The following is a 27,344-nucleotide window of genomic DNA, read 5'->3' on the forward strand; positions in this document are numbered from 1 at the left end:
CTTCCATGGGTGAGCTGCAAGTTGATTTTGCAAATACTGAATGCTTTCAAAAATAGTTAGATTTACGGACGCAATTATCTATCTGCACATTCATAATTCAAAGAAACGGAAAATGTTGAAATTTGCGGGATATTTCACACGCTTTGGTCAAAAAATACCTAGTCATATTTTCCATGTACTTGCCGTCTTATTTTACACAAGTAAAGAGATGAAACTAGGTAAGCACGGTAACTTTAAGATATCAAATAGCAAAAAATTTGGTAAAACTTGTGTCATCCACTAATTTTCTCCTAAACCTATTTCAAATTTCTCCTTGTGCAGTCATGTGCTTCGCCAGTTCAAGTTTAAAGATGTTTTTAAAAGCGACTCCTTAAAAGCAAAAAATTACTATGTGTCTCAATTTATAAAATGGATTGATCCAAAGCTTAAAGTTGATACGACTTTTAAAGTTGTCTCATTACTCCTGAGTCAAATCTTTCAAAAACAATTTGAATCGATAATGCCAGCTTATACTCTCTTCTTTCTTCTTCAAAATCCTCAGCATCACTCGGAGGAGAAAAGTTAAAAAGAAAAAAATAAATAAATAACTGTACCGAAAAAATCAAAAATATCGTTTTTCCTGAAAAATTTTAGGTTCGTCGATTTACCGTAACTGAATTCTCTTTGAAAACATAATGATGCGAGTCATTCTCTTCTATTCAGCTCGGAAGCGCTCAATCGATGGAGCAGTCTCCTGTAAAACGCCTTCAGATTTGAGGGATGCAACACGCAAGTCGCAACCAATACTTATTTTAATAAGCGTGTTGCGGTCAACCGCTAACAAGACGCATCAGTTCTTAGAAAGGAAAAGATCGTGAAGTAGGATCAGAACATAGTTACTGAATTACATCTTCATCGTTATAATTTGATGAAGAAAATGTTTAATAATTGGAAATCCTTCATTTAAAGCACAAATAAAGAGACGAAAACGAACACCAAAAAATGTAATCCGAACACTGTAAGTAGCACGGTTGTAGAATAGTGCTGCGTTCACCGAGATGCGTTACATTACGGGAATAAAAGCCACAGAGAACAAACAAATAGAATTAGAGGCACTAAAGGTACTCTAAAGAGATCAATTCAAGACTGAGGTCGGAGAGTTGAGGGGCTCGGAAGACAAGGCGCAGAAGTGCAGTTTTTGAAAAAATTGAGATACTAATGATTTCAAGTAACTCAATTCTTATTGCACATTCTGTGAAAAATTCGCTCCCAAATTTCAATTTTTAGGCATCACAAACTCAGTTTGAATTTCCTTTCCAACATAAGGATCTATGCGTAATCACGAAACTTCTAACACGTATTTCTTGAAATGGCAAAAACTGCACTTGCTGCCCCTTAGTTCTAGTAATTTTTAGTACTTGCTGACTTTGATTTCCCCACAGAATAGTTAGACACTATACTCTACCATCACGTTACGTATAAATGAAAATGTGATTTTTATCTTTGTTTAATCAATGTTAACGCAAGTAGTGATAGGTATAGCATTTTTAAAAAAATCACGCTACTGATAACTAGACTCCTGATCGATCAAATTGTATGAGCCCCAAGGAATAAAACCCTGAAAAATGAAAAAAAAAGGAAAATGGAAGATGAAAAAGATAAAAAAGATGAAAATTTCCATTCCAAGTGTAATGAGCCCTCGAGGCAAGATGAAAAGCTCACAGAGTATTGAGTTGGAAAAAACTTTCAAAATCGGCGAAGAATTAGTTACAAAATAGTTTATTGGTAGCTTACACATAGAAGTAGACAATTACAGGCTGTCATTTAAAAATAAATTAAAAAATATGTATTTAAGCTCAACAGGTAAGATTGGACGATGCGGAACGAATGAAAATGTAAATGAAAATGAAAATGAAACGGCGACGATTAGAGGCGAGCGATGGTGGTGTATGGTGGATACATTGATTTCCTTGGGCACACAACATGAAAACATCGAGGTGAGGTCAAATGAAATAAATTAACAAATAAATAAGTAGACGATGAAAATGATGATGTGTACGGTCTTCTCAGGGTGGGCACATCTTATCCACCTCGGTATGATCGGTAGGCGAGCACAGAACTGACTAGATACAACGCTGTTAGAATCAACCCGAAGATCTGCAAAAAGAAACAGTCACGTTAGGCTCATTTAAAAAAAAAAAGAAAAAATAGACTTTTAAATAGGGGAAAAACTTACAGTTCATTCATTTCTGAATCTTTTACGTCGAGCTTTGAGTTTTGGCGATAATAGTACGTAGACGTAAGGAATAGTACAAAACTAAGCACCATAGTAAATATTATCTGATACAAATTCCAGGTAAAATTTGGTGCACATATGTATGTGTGTATATGTGTAGTACCTATAAGGGGAGAGTAAGGGCAGGTCGGTAATATGGAGGTTATGTCATGAAGCTTTTAGAGCCCAAGGGGGGGGGGGGGGCAGCAATAGCGTTAAAATTTATGTTCACAAAAACTAAGGTCTACTAGAGTCAAATTGAGCACCCAAATAATTTCAGCATATTTTACGATGACAGAAATTTTTTCCCGGGTCGAACATTTTTCTTGAAAAGTTCACAAGTTCCGTGAAGGTAAAGGACCGATAATTTGCCGGACGGGTCTGGCCGATTTAACCCATGCTAGGTGTTTTTGACAGCGGGAAGTTTGAATTGAATGATTATAATGATGAGTTGATTTTTGAACTTTTTCATATGGTACTACATGAAATTTTAACGAGGAAATATGCCCTGGGGAAGTTTCTGTTTTACTATGTCTAGCGCGGTCCGTTGACAGTATATGTCGATGTATTGACATTGTCAACGATATCGTCATTGCGAGTTTATTTTGCACTCCGCGGCAATCGATATCACTCTAAGAAACCGCAAGGAAAGCTTTTTTGAAGAAAGAAATGAGAATGAGTATAAACCACCTGCACAAACAAAAATGATGTCGCTTCTTTGTTGCTAAAAATGAGAAAAAAGGGAGTCACTGACCCTTCGGGACTACTGCCATGCTAAGAAAAAACGCCGTATAAACATTCGAGAGTTGCTTAATTTTCTCCAATGAAATGTTTATTTTTGAGGAGAGTCGTGAATATTTTTTCTGCAAATTTGCAGATAATTTACATCTAATTACGAAGAAAAATCTCTGAGAAATTGAACGAAAAATATTCACAAGTTTTTCTGATAATTCTTTTTTAATTGAAGGAAATTTGGCAACTGACGAAGGTTCGTACGGCGTACTTCCTTGGCACTGCAGTATACAAGACCTCTTATGCTCATTGCCACAAAATGTCCGTTCATGGTCGCTAAAAATAGTTGTTTTTCCCCCTAAAAAATCAACCCCTTGAGAGCCAATCAAAGGGAATTCACACTTGAATGATCCTCGTAGCTTTGTCCACACGGAATTCAAAACTTCGGTTACAAGAGTCAAACTATGGTTCATATGAAATACTGCTGTTATTGGTCGAGGCAACGGATATTCTCGGTCATATTAACCAAAATTCTGTTCAGATAAGTGAATGTTTGGTAAAGAATTGAGGCTTTTGTCAGGACCCTAAAAATTCGGTCATCTGAAACGGAGTGCGGTGTTATCACGGTCGAACACTTTGTTTGTCCAAATGAGAAACTTTCGTGTTCCATATGGTTCGAATTGATTTTCTAATTTTAGTGCAAAAAGTTAGCCGGTTACATACTCGTAAAGTCAAATAAACTACATGGTTGACATTTTGGTGTTTGTTTACAATTAAAATCGTTTGGCCGCCGGTTGTCATTATAAATACTGTCATTTCCTAGACAAAATATCGTAACTACATCGCAGCGTTGCGCTGTGCAGTATCCACTCATAAATTCTATTTCGTTGGAAATTTCTGACTGAATATTTCATTGATGTTCCTTCTGGTAACACTCAAATTAGCAATAATTTGGATAGGATTGACACAGTGAATATTCATTATCTTTCTGTAAATGAATGAATTGTTTCAGGCAATTTTGCAACCTTGGAATGAAATTACGATCCTTCGTCTAATAAGAGAGATGATAATTTACCGAATTTTAAAAAAGAACCATAAGTGTAAACTTACGGAGGCAACAAGGAAGGGTTGGTAGTAACCACCACCGAAGTTGGCTCGATTGACCTCAACTAGGAACATGAGACACGCAATCAAGTAGAGTAAGAATGCTGCTCCGTGATAAATGAATTCCTGAAAAGATAAAAAATGACGTATTAAATCAAAGGCGGTAAATAAGATAAGTAGAAAATAAATTTAACTAAATTTTACAACAAGGAACTACCATTTTTTATTGATGCGCATGAATGCACTTATCGCATGGAGAAACTAGTTAATGGCATGTGTTGTTCCTTAAAAGCGTCAGAAATTGAAGGTCCTTCCTGCAAAATGTACTTAATCCAACTGAGGCACAATTACTGTCAAAATCGAATTTAAAGTTAAACAAATTCGGGTAGCTTGTCCTTTCTTTTACTCGTATGTCCATTATTGCCCATGTGTTCTTTTCGCACGTACAAATACCGAGTGCGATTTTTTCAACACTTCTTTTCAAATCTGTGTGATTCCACAATTTTCTGAGAGCAACTAATTTCCTTTTTCAAAGACTACGTTTTTCTCTCTTGCCAAACTTGCGCGCTTAGTGAAAGCCATTTCATTAAATATGCAATTATGCGTATACATATATTATTTTACATTACTAAAGCATTATTGGCCAATGATGCTAAGGCACCGCTTTAAACTGAACTTATATATTACTGCTACTACCTTCTTGTTACAGCTTGTGTAAATTATTGTTCTTCTCGTTACAACTATATAATATGAGAAACTAATTTGTTTTAGTTTCATTTGCATGGCATAGAAAAAATATAAATATTTTTGACAATATTGGGGGAAACTTTTACTCTCATACACTGAAATTTTCCTGTTTCCAAGGCTGACTGTTGCAAGAAAACTGATGTAAAACACTTGTATATTACATTATTACATTCTCTTTTCCTTTAATTGCATGCTTTTTCATTCTGAAGAAACTTATGACCAAATAAGTTTACGAATGAACCTTTCTGTTCCATTGTCATTGTTATCGTGTTCATGTGATTCAATCAGTGATCTCAAATATTTGCTCGCGTGTCTAGCTGCTTTGTGAAAGATTGGATTGCTTGAGTTAAGTTAACGATTCGTTGCTGTACGTTGGCTCCAATAAATTATTTAAATGGTTTCTAATCGGTAGGTTATTTAACGTGATGTAAGCAAGCTTTTCCTATTTTTCTTGAGCAAACTTACGATATATCCTCAAGTGAAATGGTCTCTTGTCAAGCAGTGAGCAAATCATCAAATGCAGCAGCATGCTTTTGATAGGCTATTTTAAGCATGCCTAATAAATGAGTTCTGAAAACTTAGTTCATGTACAGCTCCATGTCTGTAATAAATATCGATGTTGCCATTTTGTCAGAGAGCTCATTGCAAAAAATGTCAGGGTTGAGGGTTGAAAGCCGAAATTACCGAGTAAAAACCCTCTCCGAACTACTTTCCCATTATGAGTGGATGGCTCAGCACTGACCGGTTACCCTAACTATGAGACTGAGAAAAATTGAGCTCAGTTCCACAAATAAACAAATTTTTCTAGCAATTAAAGCGATGAGAAAAATACACGTTGCGTCGTGAGAACGATTTATTGATCATCCTAAGAAAAAATTTAATTTAGATCGAGAAAGTTGGAGGCGGCTAATAGACATAACCCTCCGTGCGATGCGGTGTTGGTTCGGTGACTTGATCATTGACAATGGCTCGTACACTAACTTGTTTCAACATATTACAATTAATTAATATTTTCCAGCGGTTCCCCCTACTTTGAACTCACTACATAATACTAAATCATCATATATAATCAGAAATATTGTAATTACTAACAATGCATTTCATTCATTCACGCTTTCGCACAGTGTGTGAGTTGTGACGCTGATAATCGTGTTTTTCGAAGGACGGTACAGTGCCTCCGTTGATATTAGTTTAAGAAATCGTTTAGTTGACAGATTTACGTATTTCATTCTATTCTAGGAGCTCGAACCATAAAAAAATGATTAGATGACCAGCACGATTGACTAATTTACATCTTCAACCCCAGGGATAGATTCGTTCGGGGGTAAGGTGCACCCACAGCTTGAAGCCAGTGTCGAAGCTTGGTATGGTGGGTGCTAATTTTTTTTTGACTACCTGGAGGACCCAGTCTTTTTTCGCGTTGGATTTATCGACGTGGTAGGCCTGGATGAGTCCGGTTTCACTTACGTAGAGGGTTTTGGCGATGATAGAGGCCGTCGTGATGGAACACAGACAGGACAGGAGGAGCAGCAAGCTCGCTATGAAGAATGTCGTCGCTATGCATAGGAAAAATAGGAGAGCTGAACTGAGGAAGGTGAAGGTGTATTTTTGGTCCTTGTAGTATACCAGGATCGCGATGATGATTCCGCCCAGGATCTGAAAACAAAAATCAGTGACAAATATTAGAAATCTAGCCTTTGAAATAACTTTAACATGAACTTTTGGAAGTCATATACATCGATGGCTAAAGTGCGATACCACATACCCCCATTGCAGTGTTTCAAAATCTCCGCTGCTAGTTTATATTTCGAAGAGGAACAAGTCAATTTTATGTTTGAAATGCATATCGATGGTGAAACTACAAAAATGCATATATCGGTTGCGGTGTTTGAAAATCTCCGCTCTTATTTTATTTTTTGAAAGGAAACCGAACCAACATCGTGGCTTGAAAGAGCCATGCACAAAAAGGGCCAAAAACGGCCCATTTTTGGGCCCTCGAAATTGGGGTCGAAGTGAGGTTTTTTTTCATCCTTAGGGTGACCCTTTACACATACTAAAATTTCAGATTGAGTATACGCACCGTTTTCGAGTTATGGGGGGGGGGGGGGCAAAGTCCCCGATTTTCACCCATTTTTGCAGGTGTTTTAATGTCGAACTCCGGCTGTTACGAGGTACCAGATCTAGATATTGAAGCGCGGTTTGCGGTGATTTGTTCTGCTATTCCTGTAGTATTTTTCCACATCTTTCACAAAGCCCCAAATGGTTTTTCGGGGGGCGGGGAGGGGGGCTTTATTCATACTATCATGACAGTTAGCGCATCTTACTGACTTTACTTTGTTCTCTTCTCTCCACGCCGCGGTCACGATGGTATTTTCTGTTGGGGATTTTTCTTCTTCTTCACATTTTACCATTTTTCATGTCCTCCCCCTCTTTTCCCTTTTTTACTCCCTCCCCCGCAATCCAAACACTTCCTTTCAAGTGCTTTCTTCCTGTAAGGCAGATATGACGGGGTCATAAATGGGGGATTCTTTTCCTTTCATTGCGATTGATAAACTTTGACCCAACTTAATTCTCCCTTACAGGGCCCTCCTTACCCCTGTATTATCCCCTCCCCCCCTGCCCGCTCCACGCCGCGCTCCGCTCCGAAGTATATTGCTCCCTCCGCAGCAGAAATGACGATGTTTCTGGCAAATGATGTTTTACTTATGTTTAGGTACTGAAATACTGAATACATGGGAGCCACCCTCCTACTCTTCTCCATTATTCCCCCTCTTCTTCCTCTTTCCCTTCCCCTCTTGTTTGTCCCTCTTTTGCCTTGTTCTCTTTACTTTTCACTTTTCTTCTACTTTTTACTACTTTTTTGTGGGAGTAATATGGTCGAGCGAAGAGAAAGTGGAAGAGAATGCACCTAGGAAAGAATAAATCAAACATAGAAGTGGAAAGAGAAACGTGAAAATTATGAATAAGAAACAATTCTTCACAGGAAAAATCGTCATTTCTGCTGCGGAGGGTGCAAAATACTTCAAGTAAAGTGGAGCGGGTAGGGGGGGGGGGATAATACAGGGGTAAGGAGGGCCCTGTAAGGGAGAATTAAGTTGGGTCAAAGTTTATCAATCGCAATGAAAGGAAAAGAATCCCCCATTTATGACCCCGTCATATATGCCTTACAGGAAGAAAGCACTTGAGAGGAAGTGTTTGGATTGCGGGGGAGGGAGTAAAAAAGGGAAAAGAGGGGGAGGACATGAAAAATGGTAAAATGTGAAGAAGAAGAAAAATCCCCAACAGAAAATACCATCGTGACCGCGGCGTGGAGAGAAGAGAACAAAGTAAAGTCAGTAAGATGCGCTAACTGTCATGATAGTATGAATAAAGCCCCCCTCCCCGCCCCCCGAAAAACCATTTGGGGCTTTGTGAAAGATGTGGAAAAATACTACAGGAATAGCAGAACAAATCACCGCAAACCGCGCTTCAATATCTAGATCTGGTACCTCGTAACAGCCGGAGTTCGACATTAAAACACCTGCAAAAATGGGTGAAAATCGGGGACTTTGCCCCCCCCCCCCCCATAACTCGAAAACGGTGCGTATACTCAATCTGAAATTTTAGTATGTGTAAAGGGTCACCCTAAGGATGAAAAAAAACCTCACTTCGACCCCAATTTCGAGGGCCCAAAAATGGGCCACTTTGTGCATGGCTCTTTTCACAGAATATTCTTCACATAGAGAAGAAAAATATCCGAAGTGCTCAATAAACGATCTTAAGTGGTTTTACATATGAAAAATAAAGTATGACAGGAAGTCTGCAACGCCGGAAACCGATATACGCATTTCTGCAGTTTCACCATTGATATACTCTACTAACAGAGAAGAAAATTCGAAAAAAATTTGAAAAAAATACGTTGCTTAGTTCTCCGAAGAAACAAGAAATGTATGACTAGAAGTCTACAACGTTAAAAACGGTGATACTTGATTTCGCACTTTAGCCATTGATGTCAAATTTTGAGCGTTTTGTTGCGCGTACACCTCGCTGCAGCACAATAAAAGAACAAAATGTAAAAAAAAAATTAAAGTGCTTTGGATATTATTAAATTTGACACGGAACCACCAATATTTTAAAAACACACATTATATTATTATTCTTCTTTAATAAATTCATACATATTTTTTTACCATCATTTTTTTCAAATGAGAATAATCAATGCAGAGTGTGCTAACATTTCAAAATCATGCGTTAAAAAACGCTAAATATTAAAGCCTAACAGAGCGGAGCGGCGTGCTGCCAGCGCGAGAGGCTCACTGGCGCCTACAAACCTAAGTGGATACTTCTCGCATGGCACACTGCTTGAAGTATCCACTTAGGTTTGTAGGCGCCAATGCGCGTTTCGAGCTGGCCGCCCGCCCGCCGTACGGTGGCGCCTGAAACAACTATTTCACAACAGAGGTGTTGCACAGTATTATACGAAATTGAACGTATTAAGAATGATAGACATCCTTTAAAAGTACAGATCTTTCCTCGCAAAATAAATCAAGATACTTATCGTACACAAGAAAAATCTAAGAGCTTTTAGCTGAGGCAAATATAGAGGTTTATCCGGTTCAGGTATAACAAGGTGCTTATTTCTTGAAAGATAATTAAGTCCTGTTACACCAAAGAGGTGTAGAGAGTTTCAGTGAATTTGTCTCATGGAATTGACGCTCCCCCATTTTTACCAAAACTCTCAACTATATATTATTCTCCGTTGGACCAAACAGACAAAACAAAAAAACAAGCAAACCCTCATTCTTCCAAGACATCATACATTTTCATCCAAAAACGTCGTGAGCAATTGTCGTTTGTATTTACATTAACTTTGGGTCTCAACTGGCACGTGGACCAAAACTCCTGTGCCGAAAAAACGCGTGGACGTAAATTACTGGAAAAAACAGGTGCGCGGACAAAAAATCGTTGACAAAATGTCCTATAACCAAAAAAATATGACTGAATAACATATGGGGATAGTCTATAATAAAAGATATATTTGATCAAATACAACTCAGTTCTGCGGGCTGATCGTTGAAATTGATTGGCAAAGCTATAGACAAAGAAGACAAACAGAAATGGTAGGGATCCTATTGGTGGAAACGGATAGTCGCGATGATAAGAGAGGTAATTACTAGACTAACTAACGGCAACCTACGGGAGACCCTTACTGTCTACCTTCGTCTATAGCAACCAATTGTTTCAACCATTAGAATCGCTCAATTTTTCCCTTGTCTTTTTTGTCCATGGCTTTGTCTATCAATTTCAAATATCAGTCGCCGGTGACAGTTATAGGATCTACGGGATTCTGAATGGTCATCAAACGATTGCTGTGATGGGCGTTAGCAGTCCGGTTCCTCGCAAGCTACGAAAATTGCCTGCTGCTTAAATGAAGGCGTTTCATGCCTCAGAAAATTCCGAGCGACTTCATCAATCAAACAGGACAACCAAGCATGCCTCGTGAATGATGAATGAGCTCGGATTGAATGCGTGCTTTTTGTGAATTCTATTTGTCATTCTAATAAAGGTAATACAGCAATTGGACCGTTCTTGCTCATTCAGAGTGATTGCTTAATATGCAAGAGATTAGCTTTTGTAGACTTTGTATAAAAGCTCGTCATAAATAATGACACTACCGCCAAAAACTCGTGAGCTCTGAAACCCTACTCAGACAGGAGACCCAAGACTCATGAATTTTGGGCTTATCCCATTATTTATTGGTGTTCTGTGTGAGTTGAAGTGAGATGTTGCGTGAGAGTTTCGGGGTCATTAGCTCATACCTGTGTTGCCAATTTATCTGTCATTTTTGCTTGTATGCCTACCTTCAAAATTTGTTTAAGATATTTAAGATACTATACAGCCGGGCTAAGGGAAAACGTCGTATGAGCCTTCAGGCGTCGCCAAATTCCCTTCGATAAAAACCGAATTTACAGGGAAAATTGTGAATATTTTTTTCCAAAATTTTTAGACAATTTCGTACGCTATTTAATCTAAAATATCTGAAAATTTCAAGGAAAAGTGTGCATAGATGTTGTCAAAAATGCATCTTTTATCGAGGAAAATTTGGCAACTCTCGAATGTTCTTACGGCGTACTTCCTTGGCACTTGAGTATTCACGCAGGCTCATCGCACGCAATTACTCTGCTGTACTAAAGAAAAACGAAATTCGAACGTTGCCAAATTCCCCCGGTAATATATTCATATTCGAGGAAAGTTATGAATATTTCTGCTTGGAATGTTCAGACCCTTTGGATTAAATTGCAAAATAAATTATCTGAAAAACAGAATGTACGAGTTTCTCTGGAAATTAGATTATCATACAAGGAAAAAGCGACAGCAAAAAGTTCACAGGGTGTTTTTCCTCGTCATAGCAGAACTGTTGAGTGTCAAAATATCCTAATGACTTTTGAAAAGTCAAACTTTTGGGGCTCATTCGACTCAAACCTTATAATTTAATTTGATACGAGCGAATTGAAATCTTCTGTGCCCTCTCTGTTCTGTGTTTTCTTTCTTGCCCTTTTACACTTTTTTTTAGGTTGTTCTCACAAAATTTTTGGAGGAAAATTTTGTGGTGCCCTTTTACAATTTGTTTAGATGATTCTCACGACACGGAAAAAAATAGAATAGTCGTCACAACTAGTAGCTGGTTAAAAATGCGCCTGCTACTGTGCGGTAATTTAGCTACTGTGGTAGAGGACACGACTAACCTGGTAGTTACAGCAACTACCATGGTAGTTTTTGTAACTACCTATTAAATATTGTTACAGAATATTCTTTAAAAAAAATAGAAAATAATAATAAATGAATAATTGAAACATTCATTGAAAAAAACTACAGTAAGTAGTCTCGCAAATATATAATGAAGAACAATGAGGGATCTGCAACGTCACAAATCTGGATGCAAAGTTTCTGAGTTCAGTGATAGATACTTCAAACATCGAAACAAACTTTAAAGTGCAGTGAGTAAGAAGGCCCACTTTCGCTTTCTGAAGCTTTTAAAGAGCTTCGAATGCTAATGTATGACTCATTGAACGGAGCCCAAACTCTCGACATTCCTCAATGATACACACAACCCAGAGACAGTTGCAATGGTGCCAATTTAAAAGTAAAAATTTGCATATTGTAAAGATTGCTAATGTATTTCGAATGAAAACATTCTGCGAACTCATACAACCACCGGCAGCATGGGTCTGTGTGACTTCACTCTCATCATTACCTATTAATAGACGTTTTCATAACCGACAAAGCCTCTTCCCTGCACCGCGCAGCGCCACTGTCGCAGTTGAATTTTTTACGCGAGATGACTCACCGAGATGTTTGGAGATGGATCAAGGATTGATTGATTGAAAGAATCAATATTGAAGCGCCGTCGAGTGACTTGGAGGTCTCGGGTGACTATCTAAATAGATTTCTCTGAGAGGACGGATGACTGTTTAGTATGGTAGGTGTGAGGCACTCTTTAAGAAGTTGGTAATGAGCACCATTGACTCGGTTTCTTTGAGAGGGGCATAAGTTCACAAAAGTAATCAAGCCACATCAGCTATGTCCAGGTTGAACAGGGAAATTTAATTTTTTACAAGAGCACGGTTGTGCAAATTCGTTTAACAATTGAAAGGGGTTTGCTTCGCACTCTATAGAAAATTCACTGAAAGCACAAAAATCCGAACAAGAGTTCTCAAGAAATTGAATTGGCCAATTAAATGTCCAAGTAAGGTGAGGTTGGGTAACTGGGCGGTGGGGTAACTGGGCAGTACCCTCTGTATTTCTACCAGATTAGTGCAAAAATTGTTTTCACTGTTGGCATACCTTCATTATGACGTAAACCATCTAGAACATGTAAACATAACTTCAAAAAAAAATTTTATGGTGAGTGGTGAAGTGCCGAAAATTGGACAGCTTTTTTTTCAAAACAACGCCGGAGGTGGTCCCGAAAAGAGCCTCATATCTCACTCCCAGCAAGTATTTTATTCAACTTTGACAATTCTTCTTCGTGTATGATGTATTTGTGTAATGCGTGAGTAATTACAACGTAATTGGATGAAAATACTGGCTGCAAAGGGTTGATGCCCAGTTACCTTGAAAATTTTCCCTTTGTGGGGTAACTGGGCACCCACTCCAAGGTAACTGGGCAGGTGGCAGTGGTGGCACCTGCCCAGTTACCCATTGCAAGGTTGCTGTGCTTCGGTGTTTGTTCACTTCTGAAAATGTCAAAACTAATTGACTATTGTGGACTTTTAAGTGCCAAAGACCAATAATCAGGGTTCCCAGCACACTAAACTTCTAACTTAAGTCAATTATAGCATAACTTAAGCATTACTTAATTACATTTTTGCCGCTAACTGTTATGACATCACTTTTAACGACTTAAACATGGTTATATAAATTCAAATGAAATTCTCTGAAACCCTCATGAGAAGGACATTCTTTTCTGGCCAATGAGAATTACAAATAATGCCCCCCTTAAAAATTAAGGGAACTTTTTGGCGCCTGACTCTATCCCAGATCAGCCTTGCGGCTTAATTTTTTTTCATTTTTTAAAAATGTATCATGCTTAATCTCACTAAAAGTGGCCAAACAGTGTCCTGGTATACAATACTACTTTATAAGTAGTAATACAGAAAGTTCTAAGCATTTATCTACGAGGAAACAATTTTTTTTTACCGTTATTCAATTCTCAGATTTGAGGGTTTTTTTGCCGCTAACTGTTACGACATCATTCTTAACCACTTAAACATGTTTATATACATTCAAATGACATTTTCTTAAACCTTCATGAGCAGGACATCACTTTCTGGCCAATGAGAATTAAAAATAATGCTCCCCTCAAAAATTAAGGGGGGGTAGTCCAGTTACCCCACGACGTTGGGTAACTGGGTGAAAAAAACGGGAAATTTTTGAAAATTTGTGGGAAAAAATTGAAAGATGAAATTCGACTTTTGACTCTTCCTACATTTAGACAAGGTGTTGTACTTACTAAAAAAAATTTAAAAGTAGCCTCCACTGTCAATATAATGATGGGAAAAAAATCATGAAGTTGAAATTTTGACATTTTTCTCCGAACTCCTGCCCAGTTACCCAACCTCACCTTAAGTTTAATTACTTGCCGATGTAGAAATTTATTTGGACCGCGTTAAGCAGAATCGAACCAAGCTTTATTCGCTATTGCCAAATTTAACTGAGCCATTTAATTTTTTACATGAGGTATCATGTTGTGCTGATTTTTGTGCAAATTTCAGTAAATTTTCTGCATAATACGAAGAAAATCCATTAAAATTTTCAAAGCGCAAACGTTCTCTTGTAAGAGATTAAATTGCTTCGTTAAATTCGGCAATAGCTGATGGCAACAATTCCTTTCTGCCAAGCGCGATCCATTTTAAATTTGATATCAATAATGGTATGATGTGATATTTGATTGTGTGCTGATTTTTACGTGCTGATTTTTACGTGCTGATTTTTTATTGTGTGCTGATTTTTGTGCAAATTTTAGTGAATTTTCTACACAATACGAAGCAAATTCCTCAAAATTTTCAAAGGAATCCGCACAAAATCTCTATAGTAAAAAAATTGTCCAATTATATGTAGGAATAGGTGATGTGACTTGGTTCCTTTCTGCTTAACACGATTCCCGACTGGACTCGAACCACTGTACCCCTCGCGATGGCGTTTAAAGCATCACAAAAATATGACAGCATGTCGAGGACACTGCCAAAATTGTAAACGGAGCTTGGACAGTCCCGGCACATATTCCGCTTGTCGACCACGTTATTAGCGCGGCTGAGAGTGTGAAGGTTGTCCCCACAAACTCCACCGTTGTCGACAAACCTAATTTTCTAGCATTTCCTACGGAAACCTCGAGGTTCAAAAGGCGTGACACGGCAACGCTACTTGTCGTTTGTCGCGATCATTAACTCTATTAGCAGTCTCTCGTTGAGAATTTTGTTTTAAAACGTTTCAAAAAGTAAGTGAGCAAACTCTGTAAGCAAGAGTTCCTATAACTTTCTTCAATTTTTTTGTATGACCATGGGGTATTTTTGTAATTTTTTCATTGTCGGTCTAAGCTTGAAAAACTGAGATTAGCAAACGGTGAGCTGATCTTGTAATGAAAATCTGTTGGCAACGGAAGGTTACGAAACCAATTGCAACGTCTTTTTTTGGTGACTGCATGGAGTGTTCACCGTTTAGGAATTGATTTCCACCACTATAGAACAGATCATAAAATCCTAAGTTTTCTGATCCCGTGCCTTTCTTTTTCGTTTCTGTTAACACGGCGACATCTACATTATACTTTTTTACCTCCGATACAACCTCTGTCAATTTATCCTCTGATGAGTGGTTTATACGCCATGAAGCCGGTGACCATCTCCACCCCCCTTTGAGGCAGGGGCTACCAGCTGGGGTCCGCAGGCTTGCTAAACCTGTGACAGTACTGAGTACAGTCCCCCATACGGATAGGAATTGATTTCCGATCTGTTAAAAAAAAATACCAAAAAAACTAAAGAAATTGCACCGATTACTACACAAATTGCACCCATAAAAAATTTACATACATATATATATATATATATATATATACTGAAGCTCATTTCCTTGAAGGTGGTCATAAGTTACTTTAAATTCCCATCGTTTTATCTATTGAAGTATGAGGATTTTTTGCGAGTCTCCGTGAGGATTAACAACTTTTTTTTTTCTCTTCCGTATTTGTACTTTTAATTTGGAAGTACATAAAATACGGAAGAGAAAATGAAAGCTCGAAAATCTTAAATCGGATCGAGCTCGTGAAATTTATCGGCACGAAAGAGCAGAGAGAGAGAGAGAGAGAGACATGAAGCTCTTAGACTCTCTGTGAACAGATGGAATCGGTAAAATAAAAAGCGTCGACTTCTATGCTTTCAATCTTATAGACTCCGTTTATAGACGTCACTCACCGAATTAGTTTTTCTTTCAGCGGCCACATTGATCTGCATTGCTGTCAAATGTATTCGTTAAAATTAAATGAAATAATAAAAGTCATCAGTCTGTCAAATTAATTTTTTTTAAATAATTAATAATAATAATCAGTAAGAATGAAAGAGCAGTCAAATTCAGTGATTAAAATATGAGCACAATTATTAACTTGTCATGTCATAGAATGCCTCTTTCTCTCTCGCGGACAAATTCCTGTGCTCCTTTTTTAGTTCAGTCCTTTTAACTAATAAAATGAAGCCGCATTAGCTGTGAGTCATAAGTTCCGGATTGAGAAGCTGTTGTTGTTGCTTGGGCTCTGTATCTACAGTTCCTGAAACCAACATTTACAACTCCAAATCATAAAGAGGACAGCACTGCAGTATTACCGAAGGGCAACCGCGATCACATTTTTAAATGGAGTTCGACGTATATAATTTGAATGAACTGAATTGTTCTTTCAAAACAGCGAAATCCGTCTTGTTTTTATAAAAAAAGAGTTATGAGAGACCAATAAGTCTGCAGTAACCTGCCAAGGAGCATTAATTGCTGAACCTAACTGCCAATCGTAAAATTCATCATTGTTACTCGTCAAAACAAATTAATAAAGTTTTCTGTTTCAACACACTTGGGTCCACTTTCCTCATAATTTCATTTCAAGAGTTAATTCTCTCTGTGGTAACACCGCAGAGTTTTTCTGTATAGTCCGTGACTATGATTATAAAATTTGAAGCTAGCGTTGTTACAATTTTGCAAGCAAATAATGCACAAAAGAGCTGCACCTCTGTTTCAAATTTCCTGTTTTAATTTTCCCATTATGTTGTTTCTTTAAAGTAATAATAACGCGATTACTTATTATGGTTGTTGATGGAGTTTTTGAGTGTCTTAAACAAGGATTACTTTAAAAATAATGGCCTTTGACAGCTCGGAGAAGCTAGAATTGAGATCTGGCAACTGCATCTCATGATTAATCCGCAAAATGTTCAAGACCCAAGCTCAAAGCAGCGAAATTAATGTTGCTGCGTCCAAAGTACAGACTCCAAATAAAATCCGCTTGATGACCTATATATATCCACGTTCAATGACGTCAGTCAGCCGGAAACTTGACTTTTTTTAGTTTATCCAGACACCCAGGCGGCCACTTGAGCAGACGAAGGCCCGGCTGTAAGACTAGAGCAAGCTGCCCGAGAGCAATTTTGTTGCTGTACTGATCAGTTAATTTTTCTTTCCCGCAGGGATTAAATTATTGACTACTAATAATTTCATATTTTTCCACCGTTATAGAGTTCATGGAAAGATATAATTATAGAAAATCTGTACAAAGAAAGCTGCAACACTCTTGGGTATTTCCTTCTTTTACAAACGGAAATTGAACACGGCGGTTCTTAGTATCTCTGGCGACGGACGCATCGCGACATAAAAAATAACGCCTGGATACAACTATTCGTGCTTAATGGATGTGCAGTGCGTGTAGCATACACACGAAATTGAAGGCGTTTCCACTTGCGTTGGTCTCTGCCGATGGACACAACACGACACTACAAATAACGCCTTGATGCAACTATTCGTTCTCGATGGATGCCCATGTTGCATACACACAAATTGAAGGCGTTTTAACTTGCGCTGCCTTTCCAGTGAAGCGTAATGTGCGGTATGTTCACACAACAGTGGTGAAAAAAAGAAAAAACTAAATGCGATTGGGGCGTTTTAACATACCCATTGTTGCCTTCTGCTGTTTATTGATACGCGATCATAATTATGATATATTACAATCGTTATTATCGTGAATACGTTACTCATTTATCTAATATCATCATGGGTTTAGGCACTTGCAAAATGTGCAAAGTTAAGCCAAATTCTTACAACTTTATTTATGAGCTCTTACGAGCTATTTTGCACCCTATCACATTATATTGGCATTCTGATGCAACTTGCAACCAAACAATTTTAGGAAAGCTCCTATTCCAACGTGCTGAGGAAAAATGTCGTATGAGCCTCCAGACGTTGCCAATTTTTTTTCCTATAAAGCATGATTTTTTTGAAAAATTCACGAAAACTTTTCTTCAAATTTTCCAGTGAATTTTAGTTGCAATCGGATCTAAATTAACTAAACATTTCAAAAGAAAACATGCATAACGCTCCTCAAAAATTCTGGAGAAAATTGTGGCGTTATTCCTTAGCACGGCAGTATTGCTCATAATAATGAATGAAGGACAGTATCGTCAAAACTCCTCTCGCACAGACCGATTTGACAAGGAAGTCTACAAAACTGAAAACTCTTCTACTCTCTGTTGAAACTTTCAGAGGATTAATAAGTGGATGAGATACTGACCACTTGGGCGAGTTTGAGGAGACCGGGGAGGGTCTTGAGGTAGCCAGTGTTGAGGATGATCGCCGACGTACTGGTCGTCGTCGTCGTCCGAGTTACTGTCACCGTATGTGACATCTTGTTGTGTTGAGCTGCAACACACAATCATTCACCAAGAGTTAGTGGCCATCATTATTTCAAACATGCACACAAAAATAGAGTTGAAAAATACACACATTAATTTCCATTCACTTGAGGACTTCTAGGGGGCACGCCGGGTACGCCCCCACATCGCTTCGCGGCCCAACCTCCGGAGACGTGGTGCGTTTCGCGTTACCCTGGTATGATTTAATATAGCAGAGGTTGATATTATATGATCTTCCTCAAACTTCACTCCAAAATTACTAATTTTGACGAGTAAACGTATACGCTAATTGAAACGCTGGGTGCCAAAGAGTACATTTATTAGTTGCGGTGTCTCGGAATGTTTGCTAACGCTTCATCCATTATAATTACCTAAAGCGAATGTATGGAATTCTTTGATACTGTTTCTGAATTTTCATTTTGATTTTTCAATGATGAACACGGCAAATTTCAGAAACTTCAACCAATAGTTTCCTCTCCACAATATTAATTGAGGATGGAGATTAGGAAACACTCCAACCAATAAATGCAATTCTGCACCCAACGCCTTAATTAAAAAATGCATCAGAAAATGAGGGACATTTTTGTAGAATCCAATTTTAAGCACTTGGCCGAGAGAGGAGTTTATTTTTATGGCTTTGACCATCGCTAATTTTCGTTTTCCTGGGAATGGACATTTGGGATTTGCCAATTCGAAAGTAACACGAGTTTCTTGTTTTTCGTCTGATTTTGGAATTTTTCACGGCGTTAAACGTATTTCGCGTTACATTTTTATGAGAAATCAAAACCTGTGGTATGCTAGTCTTTGACATGTATAATGGTCCATTGCTTACGCTCTATGGATCAAAAAAAGAAGGGGAGAGAGGAGGAGATAGAGAAGAGAGGAGAGAGAGAATAGCTGTTTGTTTTGCATTAAAAATAAAGAGAGGAGTGGGATTGACGGCTGTAATTTTCTCGGAAATTGGGCTGAGCTCTGCGTGCCAACGTCTGTCGGCAAAATCGCGGGAGGTTCAAACGATCTCGCGCGCTTCCCGCGGATTTTATATCCGTTGTGGAAAGTAGAAACGACATAATATCATTACAATGTTCTCAAATTGTAGCTGATAAGAACCAAATTCCTCGGAAATGTATGCATATTTTTCTTTAAATTTTTCATAGAACTTCGCGCACAATTTAATCGTAAGTTTTTCAAAATATCCAAGAAAAATATTCATAGCCCTCCTTGATAATACGTTTTATGTCAGAAGAAATTTGTCAACCATTGAAGCTCATGGCTTCATTCCATAGCACGGCAGATAATATGCGGTATCCATGATTTTATCTACCGTTTAGAAAGCTCTGCAGTTGACTGCAGACATTCTTGAAGATATATGTGGAACTTATACTAAGTCCAGGTGCGAAACAGCAAGTTGCATGTAAGTTGCGTTATGCTAATTCCTCGCCACATCGCATTATTTCTAGGGCAATTAAACTTTAAAAAGTCAAACATTTTCGTATTTATGGTTACACTTCAGATTACTCTGAGGTACCTACTTCTTTTTCGGCACGATTAACGCAAAGGACTTACTTGATTGATCGACAAAATTGTTGGTTATAACGACCAAGACTGAGACTAAGGTTACTTTGAGATATTTGGGGATGAAGAAAGTGCCTTGCTGAACTTATCTGCCTTGCTAAGGAAAAACGTCGTATGAACATTCAGGTGTTGCCAAATATCTTAAGATAGAATACGAATTTTCAAGAACATATCGACGGTGAAACTACCAAACCACGTATCTCGGTTTGCGACGTCGCAGACTTCCTGTCATACTTTATTTTTTAATTGAAAAACTACTTAACGCCCAGTCTTGAAAATTTCTGTGATTTTTCCTCTTCGTGCGGAGAAAATTCTGTGAAAATTTCAAGGAATGATATTGATTTGGTCTACTTCAAAAAAATAAAATGCGAGCGTAGATTTTTAAACACCGCAAACGAGATACGTGGTTTGGTAGTTTCACCGTCGATATGTTAATATTTTTTCTCCAATTTTTCAGATAACTCAGTTGGCAATTTCACCTAAACCTCCTGAAATTTCAAGGAAAAATATTCATAGCTTTCCTCAAATTAAACCTTTTATTGAAGGAAATTTGGCAATTCTCGAATGTACATACGGCGTTTTTCCTTAGCACGGCAGTAATGTACTCTTATGTTATCGATTTTACTCAAGGGTTGCGACTTGCAAGTGGCTATCGAATATATCACCAGTATATCACCAATGTGATCCAGTTTCGATCCTAGCGGTTCGCGTCTGATTTTTGAGAAAGATATACATTTTCTATTCAAGGATTTAGTCAATGTAACATAGAGATTTTACCTACGAAACCTGAGGAAAAACTGATCAAAAATACTAATCGTTAGGTTACTAATTTGTGTTCCACACCCGATAACAACACAGAATTTAGGTTGATTTTTCTTGAGTCGTCGTTTCCCTGAAGAGACTTCGCTACATTTCGATGTTGACAAACTTCCCCTCGCAAATGACATTTTCATGAGGCGAATCTTGTACATTTCTAACCGTATATTTGGACGTATTTCTATCAAACTAAACTATGTGCATTAAGACATGAGCCATGAGACCCATAAGAATGCATGCATGATAGGGCTCACGTCATAATGCACTAAGTTCCGTTTGACAGAAATACGTACATTTCACTGATTTTACATCTAATCCCATGCAAAAATCGGACAAAATTTTGAAAAAAATGGGACATTCTTGTGAAAAATTGGATTTTTTTAGTAAATTTTGCAACCTCGGAATGGAGTTACGTTCCTTCGTCCGGGAAACATCGAGATGTACCACGGTTTCTCCGTCATATGAACTCGTTTTGAGCGATCTGTCCAGAAATCCGCGAGTTTCGCGCCACTGTGTGCGTGTCCGCGGTGAAAACAAGCAAAATCACGAGAGTGCTTTCTATGTTAATGGGTCACCAGCGACATTTCTCTAATTTTCTCGGAAGCGCGAGGGCACGGGGTCACTCTCGTTCTGAGCTTGAATCATGCCGTTCCAAAATAGATCCTGCCGCCCGCCGACCGCGACACCGATAGGCAGGGGGAGAGGGGGGGGGGGCTCCCGCGCCCGAGGCAACACCCTTCTCCAGCGCTGTCGTGCTCAGAAAGAACGACGTATGAGCCTTCAGGCGTTGCCATATTTCCCTCGATAAAAAACAAATTTACTTGGAAAATTGGACGTATTTCTATCAAACGGAACTATGTGCATTAAGACATGAGCCCTGAGACTCATAAGAATATGTGCACAACAGGGCTTACGTCATAATGCACATAGTTCCGTTTGATAGAAATACGTCCAACTGTGAATGCCTTACTCCAAATTTTAAGACAAACTTGTTCGAAATTTTGTCTAAAACATCTGAAAATATCAAGGAAAAATTGGTATATTTTCCTGAAAAATACATGTTTTATGCGGATTCATGTGGCAACTCTCAAATGTTCATACGGCGCTTATCCTTGGCACGGCAGAGCGGGTCGATGCGTGAATCTTTATCGAATGACCTTGCTCAATTATTCTCTACCATGATAACACTGTTTATCAATAAAAACGACCGATGTGCATGGGAAAATTAATGGCACATATATGATGTTTCTGAGATGAGCCAGACATTTTAGTTCCTAATTGCAAAATGTAGCACATTTGCACTGGTTGCTCGATATAACACACGGATGAAACCAAGGTGGCAGAAACCAGGGTAGGCACAACTGCGGTGGATGCTCTCATATACCCTGTTTTTTGAAGAGGAATACCTTAGTTAGTATTGAACATGGAAAGTTGGTGTTTGGATGAATATTATTCTTTTCTTCTACTCTATAAACTGAAACAAACAAAACACAGTAAAGAATTTGCACACAAAAATGCATCACTGAGTTTGCTTAGTGAGATGAGTTCGCAGTATTTTTCATAATTTTTTTCTCCTCCGATATTTTCTTGGTAATTTCATTTTAAACATAAAATTTACAACATTTTAGACACCTGCAAATTCTCTACTCTGTGACCAGCGCAACTGACCCCCTATCCCTATACATCCCGTACCACTGTCTTGGTACGTAGTTGGCGTGTATGTAAAAAATCCATGAGAACTAACTAACCTGAAATCATTTTGAGAACCCTGTTTGTAATCCTACGTATACGCGCACAGCACTTCGCGACACGTTACACGCAAGTAATGAGCTTCACTAAAGCCAGACAAAACAATGCGGAATGCATCGAGTTTATCTCTCCTTTACTAATCACTCGTTCCGTAATTCAAGGCGGTTTTCGAGGTGTTTGACTCATACCCATCATTGTTCCCAGTTACGTTGAAGTGGTGTTCCCGGATGGAAGGAATGGCACGATGACGTTACTTTTCGATCCTGATGAATCAAAATCGACAGGAGCCCAGTGGCGTGGCGTGCTTTGCGATGTATCGGTTGATCTGCCATTTAAACCTATGGAAAAGGATCGATTAACAGGGTGTTCGCAACGAACACCTTAATGAGCAATTCTTTACCATAGCTTCAAATGGAAGATATCGATAATCGATCATTTACTCTTTTCTTCGCCACTGCAGGAGCAACGTATACAAGTAGCAATACGTGCAGAACGAACGGGGTAGGGTTGTCAAACACGTGCAATAGTAAAAACGCCGTAGAAGCATTTGAAAGTTGCCAAATTTCCTCTTAGAAAACATTCATTTTTGAAGAAAGTTGGGAATATCTTTCCCTGCAAATTTTGCAAGGATGAAAAGTATAAAATATCGAGGGCACACAGGAAGCAATGCCAGTGAGATGATGTCTACAACTGACATGATCCTGTGAAATATTCGCAAAGAATTAGGAACTATGAGGAAATTATTTTTAGTGCAATCGAAAATGCAGCGCGACGCATGAGTCGTTTAGAATGCTGGTAATTTTGAGAATGTGCGCCCAAAAATTCAGTCCAAGAAGGAGATCTAATTTGTGCTCGGATTGACAAGCATTTTCTCGCTTTAATTAGATCTCAGTCTCAGACCGAATTTTTGGGCGTACATTGTCAAAATTACCAATATTCTACCGACTCGTGCGTTGTGCCGCAGTTTTGGTTGCACTAAAAATTTCTTTGCCAGAATTTCTAATATTTTGTGATTATTTCACTGGATTATGTCAGCTGTTAACATCATCTCACTGACATAGTTTCGTAGAAAACAGTTCCTTCTGTTTTCGATATTTTATATTTTTTATCATGAGGGATGAGGTAATAAGACTGAATTTGTGGGCGCACGCTACAAAAGAAATTTCCTGTAAGTATGCATAAAATGTGATGCTTTTTTCTTACTTTTATCCACCGGGTAGTTCTATGAATTAGCAACATTGTCTGATAATTTCGTCGCGGTCTTAGACAAGGAGGTGGGGGCGTGAATACGCGACGAGTGACTGAGTGGGAGAAGCGGTCCTCACCAAAACGGGAGTAAGTTCGGTGAATTTTACGATCATTTCGGCTCCTCAAAACTGACCATCTCAAGGTCTGACCTACATTCCCACACGACCGAACACCCGTCTCAGTGTCGTGTCTGAGCACTGATACTCGGTATCATCGTTACGTCACTGTCAAATGATTGTCATTCACACAGATACGCTTGCCGTGCCCGTAAAAAAATATTTCAATGCTGAAATATCCGGTGAGCTCTTCAACGCGTTGACTATCCTACCCGCAGGTGTAGCCCATTCGTCGCTCCTCTGACGTAATGGTATATCTGTATTCCAACATGAGCCCTGGAAAGCATTGAATTATACCGAAAGCAGGGCTCACGTGGTAATGGAGATACGTCCTAGCGTCAGAGGAGCGACGAATTAGGTAAAGCGCGGGTGAGTTGTGTTACATTGAATGTCACAAATGGGAACTATCATATTGTATGGAGAATCAGCCTCCCTAAATGAATATAGTCGGTGAAACTGAAAAGAAAAAACCCGCTGAACTTAGTTTGGGGGCGCTTAAATATTACGCCACTTTTTATAAATGAATGAATCAAAATTGGAAACAATTCAACGTCATTTCTTGAAAGTTCTCCTGGCATACCCTTTCAAAGTGAAGAATATTTAGCGAAAATTACAAGCAATGATCCGGGTGAAAATTGGCAGATCAAAAGTTACTTCACAATTATTCCTACACGGAGAGAAAAACTTCGTGCATGGGACCCGACGTTGAGGTCATATGGATCTCTGAAGTTTCCGGATCACGCATCCAAAAACTTAAGGTCCAACTGCCGAAGTTCGGGTCAGACATCTGAAGTACATAGGTATGTACCGGATACTTCAGATGTGTGACCGGCAGCGGGACCTCAAGTTTTCGGATACGAGATCCAAAAACTTCAGAGATCCATGTGACCTCAACTTTTGGTCCCATGCACGAAGGTTTTTTCTCCGTGTACCAACAGATAATGAACGAAAATCTCCTGCATTTCATTTTTTAGGGTAATAGAGAAATTTTAGGCAAAGACTTGGATAATGTCTTCCGTCCTAACCACCAATATTTCTTTTAATTTTTTCCTCCATAAATCAAGGTCCTTTTCTTACTGGGCATTACACGTACATCATTTTCTGGTCTAACTTACAAAATCTCGTAATCTTAGACTCGCCTGCTGCAATTTCAACCTCACTGGAAAAAAAGTCTAACGGATCTGGAGTCCGGACTCTTAAAAAATTTGACAAGAAAAAATACCCTTGATTCAATCAGAGTTTTGCTTGAATCCAAAACAATCCGCTTTCATTAAGAGGCTAGGCTGTCGATTCAAGAAAAATTCCGCGTGAATCAAGAGTACGTTTTTCTTGTCGAATTTTTTAAACGTCTGAACTCAGGATCGAAGCGATTTTTTTTCAGTGCTCCTCTCCTAAACGATCAAGTCCCTTTCCACCAGTGGCGAGGTGTTAATGATCAATGCTCCATTTGAAGCGATGGTAAAGAATCAATTATTAAGGTGTTCATTGCGAACACCCTGTTTATCGATCCTTTTCGTAGGTTTAAATGGCAGATCAATCGATTTATCGCAAAGCACACCAAGCCACTGATTTCCACGCATTTGGCACAAGCACGAGAGGCGTTTAAACTTTCACTAAGGATCCAGATTAATCTCTTCGCTCACGGAGGGTTATATTTTGCGGCTTTGGGGGCCGATCTGACACTTGCGCGCGTGGGCAGATATGAGTAAGCCAGTGCGCTCGAGGCTGCCTAATTTTGAACATTTTATTTCTGCCTCTGCGTTTCATACAAATAAGATATATATTCTTGCATATTCTGACAACGCTGTAGCTATATGAATGAACGCAAGGCTAGAATGCATGCTTGACGAGAGCGGGACTCGCGAACGCGTCGTGCAGTGGAGTGACGTGCTGTGCGATAAATCGATTGATCTGTCATTTAAACCTGTGGAAAAGAATCGACAACAGGGTGTGCAACGACCCTTAAAAATCGATTACTTACCATAGATTCAAATGGGAAATATCGATAATGGATCATTCACGTCTCGCCACTGGCGCCGTGCCAAAACGTCACGCCAAGTCACGCTGGGAAAAATTGAAGTTCCGAGGATCAAAATTTGTGACAAACATCATGCGAAACAAACTACGATAAAATACGTGTTTTCTGTCCATAAACTTGTTAATTGCGTCCTTTGATGTCTGCCTTATTTACGTTAAAATATTAGGTCCCTATCAAAATTGACAAAAAGAATGTTTAGAATTTGTTGTTCGATAACTTAATTTTGAGGAAAATTCATTCAAAATATTGATGCGTCAAGTGTGGGACTTAAAACAGTGGTATTTAGAGAGGAGGAAAACAACTGTACATCCACCCTCTTATGAGACAAAATAGAACTAAAGAATTCAACAAACTGTTCTTCATGATTCCAGAGAACAATTTTCCATTGAAAACTCATGCAGAAACTGATTTTCCATTCAACTCACAAGGGATCTCTCTAAAATAATGAATAAATTAAAATAAGCATGAGGTAAGAAGATTGCCGAAATTGAATCGTCAGGCACCTCTGGTTACAGTTTTGATCGACGGAAATAATTAAAGTAACGTTCCTGACAACTCGATACCTGCATGCAACTATTCGCACTCGGCGGATAGCCATATTGCATATACAAATAAGTGAAGGCGCGTTACCCTTCTTACTGGCTGGAACAATTTGATGCGACTATTCATGATCGATGAATGACCGTGTTGCACATCTGAAAAACGAATCTGTCAATTTTTTGTGGAACAAATGATGATGGATGCCGAGGACACAGTATGAGCGGTTTCATTCTACTTATTAAAACATCCGCAATATGCTTAACTATCTGCACTGACAGTTGAGCGGCCATGAACACAGATCGGAAACACAAGCATCCGTTAACACCGCCGAAAGTGGCTACAACAGTCAACGACTAACGTTGCTCATTTCCTTTATAACACTCTCCGCCACTAAGAAAAAACCATTTTTTTTTTTTTTTTTTTTTTTTTTTTTTCTTTTGGTTAAAAGAAAAAGAAAATGCATAGTGTTAATTATCCCCCGTAAGGCTTCAAATTTTGAAAAAAAAATAATATTTTTTTCTTTTTAAAACTCGTCGCAGAGTCTTAAAAATGTGGTGGATGATCACTGTAACTTAAATGCAGTTCATTTGATACCGTAGCCAGATTAACCAGTAACTTTTGGCGCGTATACGTTGTTACCGCCTTTGCGATCGCTTCTCGACCCACCCATCGATAAATACCGAGTCCCTAGTTCATTTCGAAGTGACTTACCGCGACTTCTGAGATTTTCCAAAGGCGTGTTAAAAAGTTTAACCTAATCCGTCAATAATAATGATAAAATTTGTTTTCTCATTCTGGGGCTCGCTCAGTTTATGTGTAATAAATACAAGACGTCTACGTTCTTGGTTTTTTTAAAAAAAACTTAGTATGGGGGCCGCCTGATTTAAAATATGCATATATAAGCGGAAGCAAGCGAACTGATTCGGGATGGCTGACCAGTTCGGCACTCTTGAATGAGAATTTCACTCCACTCCGTTTTGTTTCACAAACGGTTGCTTTGACTATCTCACAAC

The 27,344-nt window shown here is 38.6% G+C and overlaps 1 protein-coding gene across 2 annotated transcripts in view; it reads right to left on the minus strand.

The window, feature by feature from the left end:
- Window positions 1–1,742: 1,742 nt before the first annotated feature.
- Window positions 1,743–27,344, minus strand: part of LOC140225213 (plasmolipin-like) — a 38,515-nt gene continuing 12,913 nt past the window's right edge. The window contains exons 1-5 of one of the 2 annotated variants that reach the window (XM_072303258.1): window positions 22,389–22,543; window positions 18,129–18,256; window positions 6,305–6,493; window positions 4,097–4,216; window positions 1,743–2,136 (exon numbers count right to left, since the gene is read on the minus strand). In XM_072303258.1, coding sequence (XP_072159359.1) covers window positions 2,062–2,136; window positions 4,097–4,216; window positions 6,305–6,493; window positions 18,129–18,256; window positions 22,389–22,398 — 522 coding nt within the window. In that variant the 5' untranslated portion in view covers window positions 22,399–22,543 and the 3' untranslated portion in view covers window positions 1,743–2,061. Of the gene's footprint in view, window positions 2,137–4,096; window positions 4,217–6,304; window positions 6,494–18,128; window positions 18,257–22,388; window positions 22,544–27,344 lie in introns of those variants that run through there. The other variant, XM_072303259.1, reaches the window with a different exon arrangement.

Source organism: Bemisia tabaci, chromosome 8, assembly GCF_918797505.1.
Source record: "Bemisia tabaci chromosome 8, PGI_BMITA_v3".
Taxonomy (NCBI): domain Eukaryota; kingdom Metazoa; phylum Arthropoda; class Insecta; order Hemiptera; family Aleyrodidae; genus Bemisia; species Bemisia tabaci.